We start from the raw sequence: 24,411 nt of genomic DNA, 5'->3' as shown, positions 1-24,411 counted from the left end.
CACACGGCGCTAAATCACCATGAACTATACAAACCTTTACCTCTAACCTTTGGCAATATTGGACACCGGACAATCATCTGTAGACGTCAAACGACATATGCACACGTGGTTACTTGGTAATGTGACTTCTGATACGATAAAGTGCATAGCGTCCGTCCCTAGGGAAGCGGAGTGAAAGAATTAGAGTGAAAATTGAGGTCACACTTTGTCCTTGGCGGCGAGCAGGTGGGCGCGGGGCGAAGCCCCCCACTCCACCACACCAACACGCCTGTAGTCTGTGGGACGACGAGAGACGGAGACACGAGAACCAAGAAGTGTACAGCGGCGGACGGCGACTGACAGAATCACAGACTCCAGTGAAATCCGACTCCACTGCACACAGCACAGACACAGAGGGCGTACCACCTTGCAGTTACATTACACATACACATACACAACACGCATATAGCTAGTGATCGCGATTACCTCACGGTGTAACCAAGTGATGTGACCTCCGACCCGACAAGAACATCGCAACAGCAAGGTAGGATGATGCCTCAGTTTTATTGCTTATCTCTCCGTTTTCGAAGTACATCTTTTTGCTCACGTCTTTGAATTTTAATTTTTTTGAACAAAAGCTCGTGTGTTTTACCATTGAAGTATTTAATTCATCGATTAGTTATAGGTGTACTGAGTTTTAACAAGTTTTAAATCGAAGGGAAATAAACATGGTTTAATCCACCAATTAATTTTACCCGAGGAGGAAACAGCTCGTTTCCGCGTAACATCTGCGAAGGTCGGTGTCGGTCGACCACTGTGATGTGATGTAGTGTGTGGTTTGTTGTGTGTGTTTTATGTTGGTGTGTGTTGTGCTCCAGCGTCCAGCGGTAGTTTTACTAGGTGGTCCGAAGACACGACGAAAAATCTCATTAGTTGTATGAACATTTCTGAGAGCGAAACAAGCAACTCAGTATATTATCCTGCTGTTATACAAATCCTTTATTCTTTTTCATTGAAGTAAATGAAGTACTCACTCAATTTTGACCCATACTTAATAATGTAACTGATGAATTAAGAATGGCGATCAAAAGGCTTAATGAAATGACATTTTCTTGATAAGTAAATCCCACAATCCGCATAAAATTAGCTATGATTCATTACAACTTTCATTTATTTGCTTCCAAGCTTTGCTATATAAAAACGGGTTCACACAAAGTATTATATTTACTTTCTTCAAAAAAGTTTGCTATTGACAAACACAACAAAAATAAAAACAGATCATCTCTTAAAGTAGTTAAGCACGTCGATTGTTTATATAACTTATGTGATTGTGTAAAGCTAGGTATACGATGTGACCAGCTAATATATTTTTGTTCAGGGTACTTTGTATTTGTAATTTCTGAAATTTTATTTAACATTTTGTCTTTTGAAATCAACAAGTTTGTTTAAAATCGTGTTATTCTGAGTCATTGGTTTCTTCCTTTACCTTTCCTTCCGTGTTCACTGGTTCATGTTCAGCTTGTAACTTATTAGTAAATTAGATGAATGTGATTCACTTTTGCAGTTTTTTTTTATTTAACGAAACGTGTGTTTATGCCCGTAAACTATTTGTGAATGTTGTAGGCTATGTTTCTCGTCCGAAAACATAACTTGATTAGGCGTAGATAACTAACTACACAATTTTATGTCAAATGCGTTTCATACGCACAATTATATTTCATATATTAAAATGCATTTTTTATTGTGTTCATAAACACAGTTTTACGGGAATTAGGCCTTTGATATCACTTAAAAGTTTGGAATACCTTTTTTATGAGATTGCAAAATGAAACAAAGTTGTTTAATACCGACATCATTTATCCCTACATGCTAAAATGTATCGATACAATCTAATACAGAAATATTCAAAGCTAAATAACAATTCAAATTGAGGACTAAAAATTTATGTTCATTCAATCAACATTATTTAACGTCATTATTGTTGTTTTTTCAAGTATTTATAACAATTTACTGTTCATTTAAGAGAGTGCAGGTGGCCGTGTACACACACACATACATACACACACAGTAGTTTGCAGTACAGTAGTAGGGGTAAGTAGTCGGCTACAAGGCCCCCGGCATTCCTACACACTCACGCGCTCAAATGTTTGTTAACTGAGAGGACAAATAAAATGAATACTTTGCTGAACAACAGAACACGCAAATGACTTTTTAAATGTAATTTCTTTATATCCTAGGACGATAGGCTCTATTCGCGAACCGGTATTACTTTAGGCTTAGAGGGTCACGGCATTATCACATAACTAAAGCCAATAGTGATTGACAAGATTTGAACCCGGTACCTTAGATGCCTCGTGCTCTACCACTCAAATAGTAGATCTTTTAGGTTACATTTTTCCTTCGTCTAATCGACAACTGCCAGACAATAATGGTAGGTATTGTAAAAAGATGTAATTAAATCAGCTGGTCTAAGCGTACAATAAGTCTAATAAATATCTTGTTTAACCAGTGCACAATTCAGCTACAAATCTTGATTCTTGATTTTTGATTCTACCCAATTCAAGAATCCATACTTTATAAGATACTGTTTTGTACTCAGATATATAAAAAGAAATCGCAATATATTAGTACAGTACTTAGTAGAATTACTATATGCTACATCAACCTACCAAATTAATTGATTTTTAATCGATCGTTGAATGATCGGAAATCGAAAGATTAAACAACGATGGAAAGATTACTCAATAACCGATAGAAAAATAAAATAATATAAAAATCACCTGATTTGATTATTGAACCAATGAAAACTTTACAAATATAATTCTGTAACTCTATAAGCAATAAATGACATAATAAAGATGATCATTTAGGGTTTGTGGCAATAATTTTTCATGACTAAAATTTGAGACATACCTAATGTGGTTCTCAGTTCTACAAAATGTGGAGCAAGAGACAGTGCAAGAACCTGCTTTTGTTTATTGAAGTATTTTTATGTTACTCAACTATCAACTGTTTTACGTGTTGATGTACGATTTCGGGCTCACGGCCTTACACAATTCAAACGTCTGTTGTGGGGCCAACTATAACCGATTGTTACACTGTTTCAGAAAAAGATTTTCTGAAAAAGAATAAGACTGATCTTAACTATATTTCTTCAGGTCTCGACACTCATTCACTTGCAATAGTCATTTTAGACGATGATCATAAGCACCGGTAGCTGCAGCGATTTTTCCTAAAACCCTCTTGTGTACGACTTATTTATTTGTCTCTACAATCATTTTGACATTTTTAACTTATTAAATGAACAATATTGGGACCAGGGTAAAATAGTAACACGATCAAAAATAAACGGTATCATTAATCTGACACATACTTTCTTCCTTAAGGTTGTCAACAACCTTTATCATGGGTACTGTGATAATTTTGTAGGGAAAAAATCACAAAAGTTGCAATAACTTTCGAACCGTAATTGTTACAGTAATGGGGGGTTGCACTATTTTGTTTGGAATTATAAGGACCATAACACATTAATTTTAATAAAAATCGGAGTTTTCTCCAAAATCCGATTTTTTTGTAATTTTATGGAGTTTTAAATGGGAAAATAACATAAGTTACAATAACTTTTGAACCATAATTTTTACGGAAATGGGATGTGTACCATTTTGTTCAGAATCTAAAGGACTATATCATACTAAATTTTTATCAAAACCGTTCGGGCCATTTTCGAGAAAATCTGATTTTTCCGTTATTTTATGTTTTTTTTTATGGGAAATCCCCATTAAAAAAGACACACACAGATACTATGGATTAGTACCTACATACCGAATTTCATCAAAATCGGACTACATGTATGGTCTATTACACATCCACACATACAGACACACACACAGACATCACTTTGAAAACCACTTTTTTAGGTTAAGGGGGACCCAAAATGGATATATCCACTCAAATCTCAAACTCGAAAATTTTTACGAAAACAATACTTTCTCCGTGTATAGGTAGAGAAAGTAAACAATATTTATATTGAATGAATGAATGATTTCTATTACTGTATTTCATTTTCATCCGATTCATGTATACCTGCTATTGATTAATGAGAAACTCTATTTAGCGGACATTGCTCGTATCAGAGCATAAGAAGAATATCAGTGTTTGATCAATTGCATCCATCCGAATGATCTAACGTATTCCATCTGTAATCTGTTTTCTGGTTTGTGAAAGCAGCTGTTAACATTTTCGTTGTTATTTCTTTACCATCATGGCATCCACAGACCAATGTTAAACTAGGTGGTGTTCACAGAGGCGTCCACAAAATTGAGCGGAGTTATCAGTTCATTATTTCACGTAGTCATTGACCCTCTTCATTAAGTTTCATTGTAATTTTTAACTACAAATTTAAATTGAAACAATATTCGTGAAAGGATAGTTATTATTGGAATGATTTAAAAAGTTGCATATGGTTTCCAGTGAAAGAAAGTAAAAAACACTGCTAAATAATTATATTTATTTTCAGAGACTTAAATTTACATTTTAAGCTTAAAACCTCCTGAAACACGTGGTTGAGTTCGATTTCAATCTTACGTGAACTCTATCAGCCGTTTCCTGATTTTACTGAATTTAAGCACAGAAAACATACTACTATATGTTTTCTGTGATTTAAGTCAACTGCCGATCAACTGTCTTTGTTTATGTGTCAAATACTGCTTCCATAAGGATTACATTGACACTTTGAGACCCAGTGGGGCAGATTCCTGGAGGATTTTTTTTAATCTAACACATACATTTTCATCGATTTAGTGAACCCAAGGGAAAAATTAATCTTGATCGGTGCTCTATTTTTCCCGAAGCCCCATGGCTTCTTGTACGTCACCGACACAACTAAACGAACGCACGATGACGGCAACTGGATACATTACATTACGGCTTAAGGCTATCAGACATTTAAAACACCCAATTCCACTCAATGTGCAAACAAACCCGTGATTTTGTATCTATTTTATGTGGAACAAATTCATAAGAACATTCTATTTTTGAACTTGAAAAATCATATAGGTATATATATATATATATATGATTTTGAACGAAGGGGGTTTTTGGCCTCTGAGGACCTCTAAACGAAAAAGTAAATCGGTCCCGGATTAGGATTAGGCCTAATTTAGACCCAAATCAATTTTTAAGTGGCTGTCTTTAACAGTTTTAAATTTTGCTCGGAAATAATCGATATTATGATTTATATGCAATGTCATTATTGTCACTCTGTGGACTGAAACTAGAGAGAGATTAGATTTAAAGAGTCGTTCACAGTAGTTTAGCCCATAGATCTATAATGTGTTGTTATTATAGATCTATGGTTTAGCCCCGGCTCACACCCCTGTTGTGCGGAACTTTCCGTTTTCGCTGCCTGCGTATGTATGTAATAATATTAATCTTGATTTGTTACTCTATACATGTTAAACTAGATCTTACTACAATCGATGATTTTGATTGGTTATGATTTAATATAACAAATAGCCATTTACACTGAAAACGTGTCATTTTCACAGTTGATACCATTAGTACAGGTGATTGAACCCATGAACTGGGTAAGGACCTCCTATCTGGTTGTTACGTGGTTAATGCTGCAAAGTAAACCCACAAGAATAGGTTATGAGTTGAACATAAAGCAAAACCATTTCCTGCAAGATGTTTATGACCCATTCAAAGGTCCATTGCCATGCCCAACACTTGAGAACACCTATGTTACAGTCTGGTGTATTACTACAATACCTAGAATTTAAGTGTATAGTTTACTTAAAAGCTATTCATTTAAATAAATCTATCAAAGATTGCTCCGTGTTGAAAAAATGTTATTGTAACCTCTTAGGCCCTATTACGCTACTTTACTAGTTCCCACTGTTATAAGCCCGGCAGTAATTCTGACATTTGGCTCGAAGAATTTGAATCGACCTTACATTAAGTGCCAAATTGCTTAAGTTCAACAAAAAAATTTATTTAAAAATCCGTAGATAAATGAAATTTTAAATTAACAGTCTTCACTTGCTTATACAATTATATAGCCTACTTTAGATTCCTTTTAAATTGAATTATACACATAAATCATACATTTCGAGAAGGAAAACTGTAGTAAAGATAAATAAGAATTGTGTAAAGATTTTAACCCAGGAGGCACATCCATATTAATAATATGAAAAATATCCCCTCCACACTTGAGTCCGATAAGAGGTGTTTTTCATAACCCACAACTCTCATGTAACTTATTCTTCATGACTGATTCATGATCATGTAACTTCTTGTCATATTTTAACACTTCAACAATAATATTATAGTATGTATACAAAGAAGTATTATTTTATACGGTGCTTACAATGTGTTCTAATTTGTTCAATTTGTTTTAGAGCATATGCGCCAGCTTGTTATTTAGATGCGATATTAAATACTAGTATACAAAACTGTTGTTGGTTATTCGATAGTTGAATAGTCGACAAACATTATAAAGCTTATAATCCCGAATTCAATTTTTTATTGTTTACATTATTCTAATTTGAAATAATAATATAAAGTCACGTCATTAAAACACCCTCAAACAACTAGTGTGAAAATGTATAAACTATGTAACGAATCGTTGGATAAATAGTTCTGTGAATAAATACTACTAGGAATAAAAGATTAATTTTCTTAACTGCCGAAAGATTCAACGTTTGTGTTCATCATTTAAACAAGCTCGCTTGAGCGTGATGTACTCAATTGTTAGGCCATAGATTATTATCCGTCAGTGTTTAGTGACGGTAAAAGTTTATCAGTTAATGTCAACATGTATGACGTGGCTGGGTCTGTGCAAAGTACAGCTGGGCGTGCTTATCTGTCAGCTCTTAGTGATAGTATAGTGAACATGAGTATGAGCAATAGCATCACCTAGAGCTTACCCTATGGACCAGCTGTAGCCAACCGTTTGTACACCCTCCCAGAGTGTGCTATACAATCAAAATTCTACCCCTTCCTTACTTAGCGAATTTCCCTATAGTGAAGTAGCTATTACCGTGTGTCTCACGGTAAGACATAGGCCCGGGGCCGATTTACTTGTTTATTTAAATGTCCCCAGAGGCCAAAAATACTATTTGTTCAAATTTTTATGTAACCTATTCATTTTGGTCCGATTTTGATGAAATTTGGCTTGAAGGTGTAAGGCGGGATAAATTTAAATGAGTTCGTAAACCAGCATGATTGGACCATGGGAACGAACCTTATGGGGGTACAAATTGGTTTTTCTCATTTTTTACCCTGAAAAAGAAGATTTTTCCCAATTTCTCTTAATACCATTAAATGGAGCTAAAAAACAAATAATTTAGTATATTGAAGTGGTTTTTACGGTTATTGGTCACGGATAAAAAATCGTAAATTTAAAATTACCATACTATTCTTATGGAGCATAGTAAACTGTTGTAGTTTGCTTGTTTATATATTTTGATGAAACTGGGCAAATTAACAAATGTTATAATAAGCTATTGATATTCTACTAAAACACGTTATCACCCTCCCTGTAGCAGCAAACCTAGGTACTTGTTAAACATAATGTTATTTAAATAGATTTATTTGAAAATACAATCGAGCAAATGGAAATTCGCTTAGTCTGCAGGTTTGCTGCGGCGGGGGTATTTGATACTATGCTAGTTGATGTGTCATGGCAGTAATATAGTTCGCAACTTTTCCATTCCAGTTTGGCTTGGTTGTCGGATTCGATAAAAATCAGTAGTAGACACCATCAGCACACTCTTCCACTAGCTCAATTCTACTAAGCCCATATTCATTGTAAAAGTTGTTACACATTTAACAAGGGATGGGATATCTACTTGTAATTCAAAGGTACATTGACATGTATTATCTTGCAAGATGGGTCAAAATCCGTTATCCACCCGCAACTCTATACTTTCCCAATTACACTTATATAGCTTTTTGGAACCTTTTGCAGGTAATAAATAATGAAAACAAATATTTAGAAAGGGGTTTATCTATTTAAAATATCTATTAGGATTACTGAACCTTTATTTGATTTTTTTTCATAATAAGCAAGTTTGGTTAGGTTAGTTTAGTATAGAGTGTGTGTTAGTTTAATTTAGCTATAGAGATAGTTTAATTTTATAACTGATAATCCATAGATAAACACTTTACTAATCGATGTGTTTTCTCCAAATTTATATAGCGTGTGATTAAAAACCTTTACTATTATATATTTCATTATTTATTACCGACAAAAGGTTTCAATGAAGCTATAGCATAGACTAACATAATTTGTACAAATATTTTTTTGATTGATTCTGCAAAATGATCTCATTACTGAATAATTTTAAATGTCGGACGCTTGGCACCGGTCGCCAGAGTTACTTTCACCGGTTATTTTTATTTGCAAACAAAAAGTGATTAAATAAAGAAAAATGTAAAGGGAATTAAAATTAAAGGCATTTAAAAAGTATAGTTGACTGGCATCTTTTGACATACTATCCGAAATAGAAGTGAGTTAGGCTACATTTTAAATCCATTTTACCAAACAAAGATATTAGAGATGAGTTCAGAGTTTACATGATTGTATGATGTTAAAGGTTTATTTTATGCGATACAATACGAGTAACATTAATTTTATTTTTATAAGTTTGTCATGTCATATTAGTGAACTTTATACAGTCTCTGAGTCATATTATATATACCGCAGTTTTAGACTCTGCTTGTTTTAGGTAGCGTAACAAAATCTTCATCAATTTTCTTCGATTTTAAATTTATTCAAGCAACAAGTTTTCTTCATTTATAAATACACGATATTCACTAACGAAAAATTGGAAACACATTGACGTGTATGTTTAAAATTTCAATTTAAAAATTGCCTTTGAACAACGAGGAAGATCTATACAACAAGCCTTATTTGTATAACTTCAACTTGTTTAAAAAAAGACCATGTATTTTATGTATTGTATTTAGTTTGTAATGGGGAATATAATATTATTTAATTTTATTTCAAAAGGCAAATGTAAAGAAAAAACTCCCTTATTTATCCTTAATCTCTGGTAAGATAAATCATTGAACAGCGATCCTTTGGAGCGTTTAAAACCTTGACGCTACGTTGTTTTTGCCTGTGTATGCGTCACTATAAGTACCGACTGACGCATAATAACTATGCAAAGTCTTCTTAGAGCAAGTGTCCATTCATATTATTGGTACATACCTTTTAGTGTGTAATTAGCCGATCCTGTATTAATACAATTGATTACGCATAGTTTGTATTTATCACGTTGCATTCACAAATTCAATGTTAATGTTTATATTAAGTGTTTCAAATTTAGGAATGATACCGTCACCAAATTGGACAAAAATCTGCTTCATGTGTTTTTCCTAAGAGATTAAGACTGACATTCAATGAAAAACAACGTCAAATATCAGTTCATCGTTTGAATTGTTTATTTTTATAATATTTCATTACCTGTGAAAAAACTGTTTGAAAACCAAGTCAGCCGCATTATTCTATACATACTTTTATTTTATTTAACAATGTTCCAAATAATATGGTGACATAAGCTAAAGTAAATTATTAAAACGAGAGCTCTATATTTTATTAATCAGTGAATTCATTTTGGTATATGCATGGAAAACTGAAAAATAACTCAAAACATTCTTTCGATAGGATATTCGTTTCCAAACAGTCAGGAAAACTATTGATGTATTTTATATATTTTAACAAGAAGATTGAAAATCTAGCTCGCAGTGAAACATGTGGGGTGATATTTTACGTAGAATGACGTTTTGATTAGCCAAGATAGTCAATCGAGTTGGATAGAAGGAAATACGTGCCGGTAACAGGCACCATGGTTCGAGAAATAAGTATTTGATCAAACTGTGTATTTTCTCTTTGGCTTTGGGCTAGTGCTTCCAAATTTGCAATTCTACTTTTTAAAGAATATTGAGGTCGATTAGAGGAAAATAATGTCTCGATGCTTACAACGACTCCAATATGGTGAAAGAAACATATTGTTTAATAGGTAGTAAATAACAATATTTAACGTGGGTTCAGTGTCACAAACGTTCAGTGCTAAGTAAATATCTCAGAACTTAATAGTCTTCATCAGTGGTAGCCTTATTGGATTTTAGTCCCATAACAGCAATGTTAACTTTGTAACAGGATTTCTAAAAAACCAGTTGTGATAAAATAATGATTGAGGTGTTAAAACTAAGGTTTAGTGGTCCTCTAGGGAGTGAGGATTTTAGTTTTGTAATTTTTCCTCCACTTAATAAGTTAATAATCATTAATTAAGCCTTTAATTAAATAATTTATTAAGAAAAGGCAAAAGCAAATATTTGAAATATCATTTCCTCATTCCCTAATACTCTATGTTATAAACCTTAATATACATTTTCAAAACTACATATTTATAAATAACACCGGCATGCCGCTTCAAATGGTATGTTCTGTCAAATTTAACGTTGCTCTTAGGCGACTAAAATCCAATATGGCTACCACTGATGAAGACACTTAAAGGGGCAAGATATAAAATTTTGTAAATACACTTTGGAGACGTTATTTTTAAAGGATATATTGAACAACCAATGAGTGAATTAGGTCGTTTGTAGGTTAATTATATTATACATAATCTACATCAAGCTCGATATCGTGTGCACCTCATCTCATCTGTGTACCACAAATTTGTTCTGTGGTAGATTTCACTGCGAGATGATCTTAGATCTCTAATGCCATGTCGGTCTTTTATCTCTCGAATTTACAGCTGTTAATTTTAACCACGAGCGGCCACCAAGACAACCGGAAGGAAATCCATGATCCGTGTGACAGCAGACGGCGCGGCGGGCTCATCTCTATAAATAAACATACGACACCGTCACAACAAAACATCCGAAATTAACGCCACCACATATGTACGATCAAACTGTGCAGTTGTGTACATCCGGTTATCAGTGTACTATAGCTGTATGTTACCTGTCCTTTACTAGTACAGTAAACACCTTTTGACTACACTCCGTTAAACCGAAAAAAAAATAATAAAAATCAAAATTTGCCTAATTGGAAGAACAGCTAGGCAACGGGAAATGTCGTATGGTGACCGCTGCTTTGAAAACAAGTCAGCAAACAATTTGTCGATTATTTTAAGAAAAAAGGCTTCGTACATAGTGTTTTAAAGTTTGATGGCAATAATTACAGCAGCGCAAGACACGACTGTAGATATTGAACCGAAATAACCTTTAAACTCAAACCATTGCTTAATTGAAAAAAATAGTTAGATCATTCGATACGGCATCACCTCCTTATTTCGTTTAGTTTTACTGTATTTATGTAAGATAAGTTATATGCCATCATATAACATAACTAACGAAATAACTAACATTATACTTCCTTATCCCTTGTCAATAATTTCACTCCAAAAACAAAGTGTTTTATAAAGGATTTTACCTACGACAGTTTTTTAAAGTAGCCGTTTCAGTACAGTTCTTAGAATTGAAAAGTATCTCATAACAGCATTGTTTACTTTCATAACAGCATAGTTTTACTCATAACAACACTGGTAACGGACCAATGAGGTTCAAGGATTGAGAGAGGAAAAGTAAAATTGTAATGATTCGAAATTCAACTAATCAGCTGTTTAGGCCAATTTAATTGTTTATTGGTGCAATTAGTGTTTGATACAATGTTTTGTTACATCACTGTCAGTGACAATGAGAGGTTATAAACGAAAACATAACCTCTCTTATAAGTTATGAGTAGTGATTTTTAGTAATTAAAACACTATCGTAGGTAAAATAGTGTACGCAACTCGCGTAAATAGTGTTAACGACACTCATAGAAGTCTTTAAGGCACTCGCCAAGGCTCGTACCTTAAATTTTCTACTTGTGGTTAACACTATCTTTACGCAATCCGTTGCGTAAACTACTATAACAGCTTTGAAAGCTTGGTTTGAAATGGGTTAACCAATTACAGGATTTTGGCTTTTGTATACCAAAAATAGGAAAATATTTTCTCCCTTTGACCGATTAGATCCGGCATGGTGTTAAAATCCTAACAGTTTATTTCTGTCACATCTCAATTGGATTATTAAAGTGGTTATTTCATTGGGTTGAACTCTTGTAGAAATGTTTGCAAGAAACTTGAAGGTATTCTCCACAAACATCCAAAAGGAAAAACTAAGTTAGATACCTTAGATCAAGAGGGACGTTGATTGTGTGAAGTGAACCGTTGTGAGTATAATTGGACGAGTTTAGGAAAGATGGGGACAAGGAAAGTTAGGGACACGGAAAGTTAGGGCCAAATAGGGGTTCGACCGGGGGGGAAGGAGAGATTAGCTGAACTACACTCTGAAACGACTCTTTTAGAACGAATCGTTCTCCTGTTTCAGTTGACAGAGAGCTACAGTAACAGGATTTGACTTCAAAATCATAATTTGAATATTTCCAAACAGTACCTAAACCAGCCATTTTTAACAGTTAATGTTAAAAGTCAGTCAAGTACCGATTGATCCGCCTAATCGCCTAGGTTTGCTAGATTCTTGTTTACACATTTTGGGTTAGTTAAATATATATTACAGAAAATATAAACGCATTCTATGCAACCATATTACTGAATATAATATAATGACACATTGTTAAGATATGCTGACGTAATTAGTTTAAAATTCAAATATTTTTGTGATTGTGTAGGCCTACGATAAACGTTATGAAATAAATTGTATTTTTGTTTGCACATTGCGTCGGATCATGGTGTATTTGGTTACTTTCATGTCTGATGAACATTTTTTCTTTGAATTTCTGATCCGCTGTCATTTTTGTCGGAAACGCTTAAGAAGACAATATTTTACGCGGTCTACTCTGGGAAAATTACAGGACTGCATGATCAAGATTGAATATTTTGACATATATTTTCAACGAAAATTTAGTGATTATTTTTAAGTTGTTCAAATCGGTTTACAAGGTTTTGTAAAAATAAAGCGAAATGTGTTACATTATATTACCCGATAGTTAAAGAATTTCTGGCCAAGGGATCCTTGGCTGGATCCGCCACAGGATTAAACTCTTTTTTTCTTATATTCACTAAATTGGTGAAAATAGCCCAATGTATTTTTTGAAATATAATTACGTACGTTCGTTACAATTGTTACAATTTTTTCGTTTGTAACACTTTTAAAATAAAACTTTATATAAACCTACAGATTTTTATATACCTCGTCTGCAAAACGTCGCTTGTTTACAATTTTTGCTAAACTACCCTTTGTTACTTTTCTTTGTTTGTTGTCTTCAATCTTTTTTCACACTATTCAATATTTATTTTGTATATAAATATTTCAATCAGTATACACTGACGAAGGAATAAATTAGACCTAAATTATAAAACAAACGAGATAAATTCGCCCATGTTCACGGTCGTATAACATAAATTGGAGGCTTTAACATCATCACGAAGTTGAAGCTATTGTTTTGGAAATATTCAAGTGTATTTCTGGTTTAAAAAATGTATGCTTGAATAATCATTTACAATTCGAGTTTAATCCGTGATTAGTAAAATAACCCTTCAAAAACACTTCAATGTACTAAATCTGTTGCCCCTAAGCACTACAAAGGTAACCATTTAAACAAGGTGAAAAATTTAAGGGGAGATACAACTAGATATAAATACAACAAGTCGTAGTTACAACTAGACCTAGGTACAATAACAATAGAGAACTAGTCGATTTAAAGAGTCGTTCTCAGAGCTTAGTCAGCCTCTGTTTGCCTCCCCCTCGGCTCAAAACCCGATTTGTCCCTAAGTTTCCGTGTCCCTAAGTTTCCTCGTCCCCATCTTTCCGGACACCAATTGGACATGGTTTTTTAATAAATCGTACTACCATATCTACTCTAATCTGTATTTTACCTCTAACTGACTGATTTCTTTTTCGTTCTAGGCGAGTTAAAAGCCATAATTAGTGCAAAGTGTATTTATAATAATCAGTTCTAGATTTTACTCCTGACAAACTCAACTTAGTTTCATAACCCTCCTATAATTGTATTTTTAAGATTCAAACTTCTTTTCAGTGTAAATATTTAGATTATTGATTAGGATTATTATAATGTGCAGCTAACGTTTCAGGCAAACTTGCAAAATTAAATAATGCACGTTATATTTTTTTTTTCTCTTTCCACCTACGCTATGATGACATTCCCATTTTGGGCCATCATTAACGAAATGGTGCTGTTCAACACCCTATGCTATAAACGCTGACTTTTCTCAAAATCCCTTTAACGCAGGTTTGTTAAGTTAAGTAACATTCTGATTAAGTAGCAATAGATTTGACGAAATAAACAACTGTTAGTGGTTAAAACAAATATACATTCTTAGTTGTTTGCTTAATCTAATCATCTTAATTTTGTCTTTTTATTGGTTGCAGAAGGTTGAATTTGTTAAGCTTTCATAAGAAAAATCCTTAATTTTTAATTTATCTTTGTCAGGAAATACTAAACATAAACCTCTTTCATCGGGCTTGTATTATTTTAATTTTTAAGTCATGTATACAACAACACAACAGTTATGGCAGAAAAGCTGGCTTGACTTGTTAAACGTATTTTTATGTTACTTTGTAAGTTATGTGACAAGTTTCATCATGTTCTAGGTCATCGAAGACATAGAAGACAAGATGTCTTCCACGATGAATGCCACACTGCCCCTTCCCATCACCAATGGTTAGTATTTCTTATTGTTTCTATACTGTGAAGTGGTTTGTATTCTTCATGAAGCCCTAAAGGTTGAAATCACAATAGCATTTGAGCATTCCATCTCAAATTAATTTGAGATCAACTTGATCTTGAACTTGGGTTGCGCTCAACTTGATTTGTCTCTACTAATTGGTAATACCAACAAACAAAACTATTTGAGTTACTATGTCATGTTGTGTGTACTATATATAATTGTAGGTTTGACGTATCAACACGTACACATGTTGTACAACGTATCAACACGTTGTAGGTTTGACGTAGCTATCAAACACATTAAAACTCCAATATTCCATTATAAACATTATGTACTAGTCATACACAAAACATAAATCAATGACGTCTGTTATAAGGTGTAAGGATACAACTAACTTATCCAAGAAAAGAGTTTCAGGCAGTTGAAACTTCATACTAACAATAACAATTTGATATTTCCCCCCCACAAGGGAGGTAGAAAAACATAATTAGAAAATGCAAATAAAATCATTATACTCCTACTACTGAAGAAGCCCCATTTTTGAGATGGAATGTCCAACTAATTTTGTTGTAAACTGATTGTGTGCTTTCAATTGTCTGGAACTCTTTTCTTGGTAAAGTCGATTGTTTATCCATTCCCTCTTCCTTCATATGTTCCCAAGCCAGACTTTTCTTCCAGAAAACTGATGTATGTTTTTTGTGTTTAAAGGCTTGTCTTGGCACAAGTCTGGAGACGACTGGGGAGGCAGCCTGTCGAAGAGCAGCAAGCGCAAAAGTAGATATCCACCGTGCGAGTGCTGTCCTTATGGCTACCACATTGACTTGGACTTTGTGCGTTTCTGCGAGACCTTGGCGCAAGGAGTCAGTGGGGACGCAGCCAGCAAGCAGCGCCGCAAGGAGCGCCGACGCCAGCGCAAGTCTATGGAAGTGTTGTTGGGTCTCAACAGCCCTCCCACATGGAGTTCTGACAGAGACATGCCGCAGGTACATTTCTCATCAAACCATACTTAAGTAGCTTTCCATCTTATTTTCTGGGGAGAGTTGTGGTATAGGTTGTGGGTGGTGTACCCTGGCTACTTTAACATATTTGCCTTTTGTAGCACCTCTCTAATCAGTCTATCAACCGTAGGTTCATGGGTACTAACAGCTGTAGGATACCGGTTTTTTGTATTTACTTTATCAATATCACCTTTATTAAGCATCTTAATCTTCTCTAAGAGCCAAAGTGGTCAGGGGATTCCACCTATATTGCATAAAACCTGCATTGGTCCGTTTGAAAAAGTAATTTATAAATATATATTACATTTTATTTATTTTTTTTTATTTGATTTTACAATGTTACAAAACAGCAAATTCCAATTATATTGTAGCATTAAGCATGCAAAAAGAATGTTTACAAGAGCAATACAAAATGTTTAGCCTTTTTACAAACAATGAGCAATTGATTATCTCATACAATTGAAGAGCAGGGACTCACCCATTCTTCACCTACATAATTCTATAGCATTTTTGAGTAAAGTTAAATCTGAAAAATGAACTATCCATACAATTAAAAATAGTTAATGATTAAAAATCACATTGAATTATGAATCTAGGGTCATTGTAATCAACGTATCCACAGAACATGTTTTAATTTTATATACAATACAACATTAACATATGTATCAGATGCATATGTATGTATTTGACATAAATGTATGACCAAAATAATTTTTTCCCACCTATTTCTGCAAATAGTTCAAAGTGAAGTCTCTTAATCCGGACAACTACCTTGAATTTTGGTAAAAGCTAAAGAAATGAGAAATTATCCTTTTAATTTGAGATTATAATTTCAATCAGTATAGTATTGATCCCTTCAATGATTTTTAAATTATATTATATGAGAGTGGACTTGTCTTCCTACTTTTTACTCTGCGATTAACAAATATGATTCTTCTATAGTTAATTGCACTACAAATTTTTCCAGTTTATGAACGAACCGCTGAAGGAAGAGGCAACAGTACTAGACAGTGGTGATTCTCACCTTAGCCCTGTGAAGGACGAACTACAAAAAGCTGTACTAGACTTTGAGGACACTCTGCAACGCTCTCAGAACTCCCTTAAAAAGTCTTCAGGTCAGTTTATTTTTATACTTTTACAATATCTTTAGTGTAAATTTTATGGAAAGTAAATGAAAGATACGTCTTATAACACTTAAAACATATATTTACGCTCTTATACTGTTACTCACAAGACGGTAAATATACAAAAAAGATGGTAAGTGGTAATCGATTTTGATTGGACACTCCAATCATCATCAGACCCATTTTCGGTAAATATAATAACACGTACAATGCTGATCAAGAAGTTATCGAAATTTTACTCCAAACCAGGATTGAGATATAATAGCAGTAAACCAAGCATACAATAACTAAAGAAATTATTATTGTAACAATACGTTATTTATAGTAAAGTGATATAATATAAACTTTTGCAAGTGTTCTGTAAACTCTCATTAAAGGACCTCCTAATCTAAAAATGAATGTGCAGAGCATATACTCCTCAGAGGTGCCCTTTGCACACCTAACAATAATTTTTGCCCTGGGCCAACATATTAGCCTATACATTATATTTAATTTTTTAAATCATTAACCCTAACCCTTATGGCAGGGAAACGACAATAAGGTTGTTTTCTCACTTTTCATCTTGATCAGAGCTTGATTATCTAGTTACTCAATGGATGAATGTACTTTTTTCCTTTCTAAAGGCACATTCACTTCATGGCAAAACAGTCCATTTTACCTATTCAGCTTCTATCTCTTAAACTACTATTTTATTTTTCAAATTCAACATTGATTCAACATTTTGCTTGTACATTTGACGATATCAGATATCATTCATGGGATCTAGGATAGCTGAGCTGCGAAAATTGCGTCATAGTTTCAGTCCTTGATTTGAATGAATAATATTCTATGTTCAAATATCACTGGAAAATTTAAGGTTATAATAAATTTAGGTAAGCCCGATTATAAGATGAAGTTTATAATGGATCTAGCAAACAGGTGGTGCATGTTACACATACACACATATACATGTACAGAGAAATACAGTTTGAAATAACCCCGCCGCAACAAAACTGCAGACTAAGCTAATTTACATTTACCTGGGATTTTAAATTAAATCTATTTAAATAACATTAGGTTTAACAAGTAACTAGGTTTGCCGCTACAAGAAGGGTAATAAGTGTGTTTTTTAGTAAAATGTTAATGGCTTGGTATAATATAATATAATTTGCCAAGTTTGATGAATATGTATCCATAAACAAGCAAACTACAATAGTTTACTTATTCTCCATAAGTATAGCATAAAAATTTTAAATTTCCCATATTTAAAATTTTCTCCGGAGAAAATATAATACGGCGGGTACAGGGTGTAGGTCTGGACATACCTGTATGTACCCGCCGCCGTGTTGTAATAAGTTGTATCAAACGTTCAATAACCTAAATTCAAAATGTAAATTAGTGGTAGGGTTAAAGTAAGAATTTACAAGGTGAACTTTTGTAGCTAAGTCATTAACTGACAAGTGTGAGGAAATTTGTGAATACTCTGCATAACAATATAATGTGACAGTGTGTATGATGAGGCTTCCAACAATGCAAGTGTTGCTTCTCATTTTGTTGATGTGCTTCACAGTTCGTTTTGTTACTTTGCATTCTGTCAGTTCTTTATTCATATGGTATGGTATAACATTTCTGAAATGTGAGTTAAGTGTGTTACAAACATCCTAGTAACAATGAGGTTAAATATTGAACCATGAATTATTGAAAATAATCAAGAAGCTCAATCATATCCAACAAAATCTGGAATGACAACTGGTTTAAATTATAGAAGAATCTCGATAGGAAGAGCTTCAAGGTGGTTAGGAAAATAGTTATCGAGGTCCACTTTTTGTTGAGGATCGTGTTATAAAGGTCATTTTGGCCAGTAGTCGTGTAATCCAGGTTATTGAAAGCACCGAACATCTTTATAATGAGTGTATTTCAGGACTTGTACTAAAACACATTTTTTTTTACAAATTATAACTTATAGTGCAGTACCTATTGTTAATATTGTGTAACAAATTGAGATATGTTTTTAAAGGAAATGTAAATATAATCAAAAACATTACTGTTTAATTTTTGTGTAATTGTCCAGTACATACATTACTACACAAAAACGTCATTGATTTTTGTTTGTTTGCACTTACTCAAGGCACTATCGTCTAAGAATTATGTTTGACATGAGCCAGAATAATGTTATAATCCAAGGCTACTGATCTGTGAAAGATAAAATGATGTTCTGAAAAATGGGAGCGGGTGCGCATGGAGTTGGGATTTCACTCGTTCTAGTCTAAAATGACGTTGTCCAAAACATCTGTCCTGCAAATTCCCATGAGAACTGTTTCATAGAGTTATGTAGGGTCGTGTTATCGACATTGACTTCTCAAAACGACTTAACATAGAGGTTCTGAGACTGAGTTGCCTCGTGATGTAGATAAAAGGTGTCTTATTGAGGTTGTTTGAATAGAAATACTAGTATTGTAGAGGTTAGTTTAACATGAAGTGTTATGTCTTTTTCAAGGGGATTTGAAAAGTGCACTTTTAATCGAGGTTGTCGTGTCATTGATGGTTGTGTAAACAAGTTTATACTTGAAGTTGTACCTTATCTGCCAAGTGATCCAAAATCCTTAAATAGGTTACCAATTTTGATTTACGTCTTCTTTAGACGAATATCATTTATCCTTTGTTCCAAGATCGTCAGGTTTTAAAAACATTGAGACACATACACACACGAAAAACAAGTAAACAAATTTAAGCCAAAACAACAAAGCAAGTGGATGTGTGGCACTGATCGAAGCCGGCCTTAGCATTTACTTGTAAATCGGTAACCTATTCAAGAGTCTTGGATCACTTTCCAGGTATTGTAATTTAAGCTTGACATTTGATCATTATTTCAAGGTTTTAAACTAACCAAAATGAAAAAACTGGAAGTTCCTTATTCCCACTCAGATAGACTGACCAATTCACTAATCATAAACTCACAAGCCATCACTTACCTGACGGATTTACCTGAGTTCCTTCACTCACCTCAGTCGCACGGATGTAACAAATTTATAGTTTAGGCCTATACATACGGAGTTTGAGGTGTGTATCTTCATAGAGATGATTTAAGTTGATGGAACTGGTTCGTCACCACCCATACGTTTTCAACCCCAAGCACCCTCAATACTTGAAGAAGATGTCTCTGAATGAGAATACTCTGAAACCCCTCTTTTCGCCGTACCATGAACAATGGATTAGGTTGTTCATTGTTTTTTACCATGCACATTAATATTTCCTTTTCCTCCTCTTCTCCAAGTAATATATTCACTGCCAACTATGCTTATTCCATGACGGTCAAGAGTGCAAATGCACTAGTCACTAGTCGTGGGAATCGCAGGAGTCGCGACATAGGAACTAAGACAAGCGTCTCGCGACTAGAGTCATTTCAGTCGCCACATAGGAATTGGACCTTAAGGGAAAAATTGATGCTCCTGCTAGGTATGAATCACGTTCTGTGATTGAGTTTGTGGGACAGGAGTCAACCCCTAACTAAATCCCAGTTGCTAAAATGCCAGTTGTCTGCAGAAGGTGTTTAGATGAAGAAATTGTGCACAAGTGGCTTGGGATATTCACAGAAGGACATACACATTTGCACATTGGTCAGCAGCAGATGTTGGTCAGTTTTCGTCAAGACAGTCATTTAAGTTGATAAATTTTGCTTGCTGATTGAAATGTTCTAGACTACTACTATGTTTGTGAGTTTTGGCAGGCTCTGATAGAAATGTTCCCTTTTAGTTTGGAAATCCAGTACACTGGGATTGGTGTTTATTACCCTAGATCAAGATCAATGCAACAGAGGAGACTGATGAATGACTCTGCGGCAATGTACATTGTGCCAATGTTTACGACCACCTCCAAACTCCCTCCACTCCTTACACACATCTTCACAAACAACACTCACCTCCATCTGCTGGCAATGAACTTAAATAACAGTTGACACAAAAAAATCTAATCTCAAGGTGCAATTCATATACTTATTGCGGGAGTGTAAACTGACACTGTCAATTTTCCTTTACGGTACATCATTTTTGTTACTATGACAGGACTAATTCTACTATAGGGGTGGAAACTGACAATATAATAGGTAGTTGAGGATGAAATAAAGAACACTATGGTGGTCTCAAATCTGAACTAGCTTGCTTTACTGCAATGATAGCTCAATGCAACCTTATACAGACGGCCCTCGTAAAAGACAACTCCATGGCTGTTCTGATAGTACTGCCAGAGCATTAAGAAAAGTCTTATTAAAAAAATCAGGTTCAGCTTCTGCCAAATTTTACAATGTTTAGCAACATCTAATTGTTTTATTTAGGTTGTGTGAGCTCCACGCATATATTTTGTTGTAACCACCCAAGCCTTATCGAATGGTCTAATTGGATTTACATTTTAATGTAGTGACTTATTTTATCGGAAAAAAGGTATGGTACCTCAATATCTTTTGGGAATCAATCAATTAAAGACTAAAAAAACTTTTTGACGCTCAAAATATCTGCAAATTTGTTTGGCTCCGGCAGTATTTGGGCTCATTTGAACATATACGCCACCAACTATTTTGGACCACACGTTTCTTCTAGTTTAGGACAAGTAGGAATAAGATATTGTGCCCTTGATGGTTTCTGAGCCAGTTACAAGTAAAAGTAGACATACTAGTAATTTAAAGTAGACTAAGAGAAATCTTTTTCAAATTTCACAAATTTTTTACAAAAATAAATGTTTTCTACAGAGGAATTTTCATCTGTGTGGAATAACGAAATGTAATTTTTAAAAATAGATTCAAACTATTTGAGCATTGAAAAAAAAATGATTCTTGCTATACTTTGCGGTACGGTGTAACCTGTATCCTGACAACCATCTACTTGGGCCGCCTTAAACCATTGGCCACCACATAGATGGAGAGTCAGGAGATAGGTTCCAACATACGGAATATAAACTCATTCAAGTTTACCCCGTTACCCGTTTATGCCTACTACATCACACTCAAGTCAAGTCTGATCAAAATCTGACCAAAATTGCTTGAGTTATCGTGTTCACGGCCACTTGCATATATATAAATACGCCCGCCGCAAACCAAACCTGCATACTAAGCAAATTTCCATTTGCCTGATTTGATTTTCAATTAAATCTATTTATATAACATTAGGTTTAACAAGTTCCTAGGTTTGCTGCTACAGGGAGGGTAATAAAGTGTTTTTTTTTATAAAATATAAATAGCTTGGTATAAAATAAATAAATTTGCCAAGTTTGATCAAAATGTACCAATAAACAAGCGAACTACAACAGTTTACAATATTCTTCAAAAGGATAACATAGGAATTTTAAATTTACAGTTTTTTGAATTTTCTCTGTTACTGATAACTGATAAAAACACTTCAACATACTAAATTATTTGTTTTTAAGCTCTTTAAAATGGTATAGAGAGATATTGGAAAATTGTATGTTCTGAGGGTAAAAGATTTGAAAAACATATTTTTACCCCATAAATCCCTCCATAAAACACTGTTGCCATGGGCCGATCATAAACAAAAATTTAAAAATTCTAAAAAAAAATTAAAGTTAAAGATGATTTTTACATGTACAAAAACTAAAAAGAACATATTTACTAAACACAATAAACATTAACAAATCCAATCCAGTATTTGAAAAAATCCTGCAGTTACCTAAATTAAGAAAGCACATTTTTAAAATTAACCATCATTATTGTAGCCCTTCATATCTAAACAGGTTGCCACAAACCGATTTTAAATATATAAAATATTTAAAAAGATAAGGGGGGTGAAAGTTAATTTTCAGGCACCCTCATGGTTATTTGGATTTGATACGTTTTAGGGCGTATATTAGTGGGCCGATTTTGGTTTTCTTTATGTCAATTGATTAGTTTTTTAAAGACCTAAAAAATGATACCAAACTCGACTATACTTGCTATTTTAAAATGTTGAGCTACCCCCTACCCCCGCTACCCCTAAGGGCAAAATTTTCAAAATCAACTATTATTATTGTAGCCCCTCATTTCTAAAAAGGTTGCCGCAAACCAATTTCAAATATCTCAAAAGAAATTATTTATAATTATTTATTAAAGTATTTATATAGTATACAAACCATTTAAAAGAGAAGAGATTTAAATTCTTCAAAACCTATAATTAATAATTCAGATGATTTTTATTTATTTATTTGGCAAACATGTTTATAGTATTTGTTAAGATAGGAACAACATTACTGTTGAAACTATTTGGCGTCTAATAAAATGAATTTTCCTACAGTTACCTAACAATGTACATGTTTTCTCACTGATTTGAGAAAGCAAAGTGGCCAATTCGCTCACCAGTGAGACAATGTTAACATTGTCTCACTCTAATTACTTTGTCTCACTCCAGATTTGCAACGTGAAGGCACGAAATAGTGAGCGCGTAACATGCAGGCAACGTCGTATGCGCGCGAAATACGTTGGCAGCACTGGCTGTAAATCAGCTGGTCAGCTGTTGTACTGTTGTATTTGTCACTTCACGTTAAATGTTATATTAAAAGTTCACTTCTGTGTAAAAATAGGTTATGTTTCTTCATGTTTCTTCTCAAATGTTTTTGTTTTATGGTAACTGTAGGAAAAGTATAATGTGCAACTCGAGTTCAAAGTACAATTGCCTCACTCGAGAAACCATTCCTCACGAGCCGTTCCTCGAGTGAGTCAACTGCTCACTTTTCTCACTAGTTGCACAAATAACTATTTAATAGGGTACTTACTACTTAGTTTTCAATAATGTATTTAAATATCAAAATACAGCTCTAATCACTATAATTTTCATAATATATTATATGAATTTGAACGAATGGTGTTTTTGGCCTTTGGGGACCTCAAGACGAATAAGCACATCGTCTTACCATGAGACCCACGTTAATAGCTTATTCCCTATATAGCAAATTCGCTAAAATTTGAAAGAATAGTGTTTTGGGACTCTGGGGGCATCAAAATGGAAAAAAGGGTCTATGTCTCAATTTCGTAATAGCCTCTTTTTTTATGGAGATTCACTAAAACTTAATGTTAGACTAAAACCAATAACAGCAATAAAACAAATAATAACACATGTAAATTCTTTGTTTGAAGTTCATTGTAAATTGCCTGTATTTTCAATGCACTTATTAAAAAAAGAATATGTACTTCTCATACTAAAATATATATTATTTGTTGTATATTTAATTAATTCAGAGATATTTAGAAGTTCGTGACTATTTTGCCTTAAACCTAAGCAAAAATAAACAGAGGTACAACACAAATAAAAATAACTTTCAATGAATAAGTTAGGCAGTTTTAAAAATAGTTAAGTATACATTTCAAGGTAACTGGCCTGGATCCTACCATGCTGTCTACAATATAGCCTACTTTCAGAAAAAAATAGTTTAAAACGCCAAAATCGCAATACTAGGTAAACGTCGCATGACCTAGACAAGTGAGAAGTGGTTTGTTTAACTATAAAACTCTGTAACGTAGATGCGAAGAGTGAAGATGGTAATGTTTATTTTACTGTGGGTCAGAGCCAGAGGGGTGATAGGTAGACGCCACGCGATTGGTGGAAAGCGGGAAATCTCTGTGCGCTCGAGCGAGTCGAGTCGTTC

The 24,411-nt window shown here is 33.9% G+C and overlaps 1 protein-coding gene across 2 annotated transcripts in view; it reads left to right on the top strand.

Moving 5' to 3' along the window:
- The first annotated feature begins 299 nt into the window (after nucleotides 1–299).
- The window catches only part of LOC128998022 (KN motif and ankyrin repeat domain-containing protein 1), a 57,023-nt gene continuing 32,911 nt past the window's right edge, over nucleotides 300–24,411 (top strand). Inside the window, exons 1-4 of one of the 2 annotated variants that reach the window (XM_054423954.1) lie at nucleotides 300–523; nucleotides 14,611–14,680; nucleotides 15,396–15,670; nucleotides 16,653–16,800. In XM_054423954.1, the coding sequence (XP_054279929.1) occupies nucleotides 14,635–14,680; nucleotides 15,396–15,670; nucleotides 16,653–16,800 (469 nt within the window). In that variant the 5' untranslated portion in view covers nucleotides 300–523; nucleotides 14,611–14,634. Of the gene's footprint in view, nucleotides 526–14,610; nucleotides 14,681–15,395; nucleotides 15,671–16,652; nucleotides 16,801–24,411 lie in introns of both variants that reach the window. The other variant, XM_054423955.1, reaches the window with a different exon arrangement.

Source organism: Macrosteles quadrilineatus, unplaced genomic scaffold (assembly GCF_028750875.1).
Source record: "Macrosteles quadrilineatus isolate MER2022 unplaced genomic scaffold, UCM_ALF_1.0 Scaffold_7__1_contigs__length_78375512, whole genome shotgun sequence".
NCBI classification, from domain to species: domain Eukaryota; kingdom Metazoa; phylum Arthropoda; class Insecta; order Hemiptera; family Cicadellidae; genus Macrosteles; species Macrosteles quadrilineatus.
The sequence above is the reverse complement of the archived record's forward strand: the minus strand, read 5'-3'. Positions and strand labels throughout refer to the sequence as shown.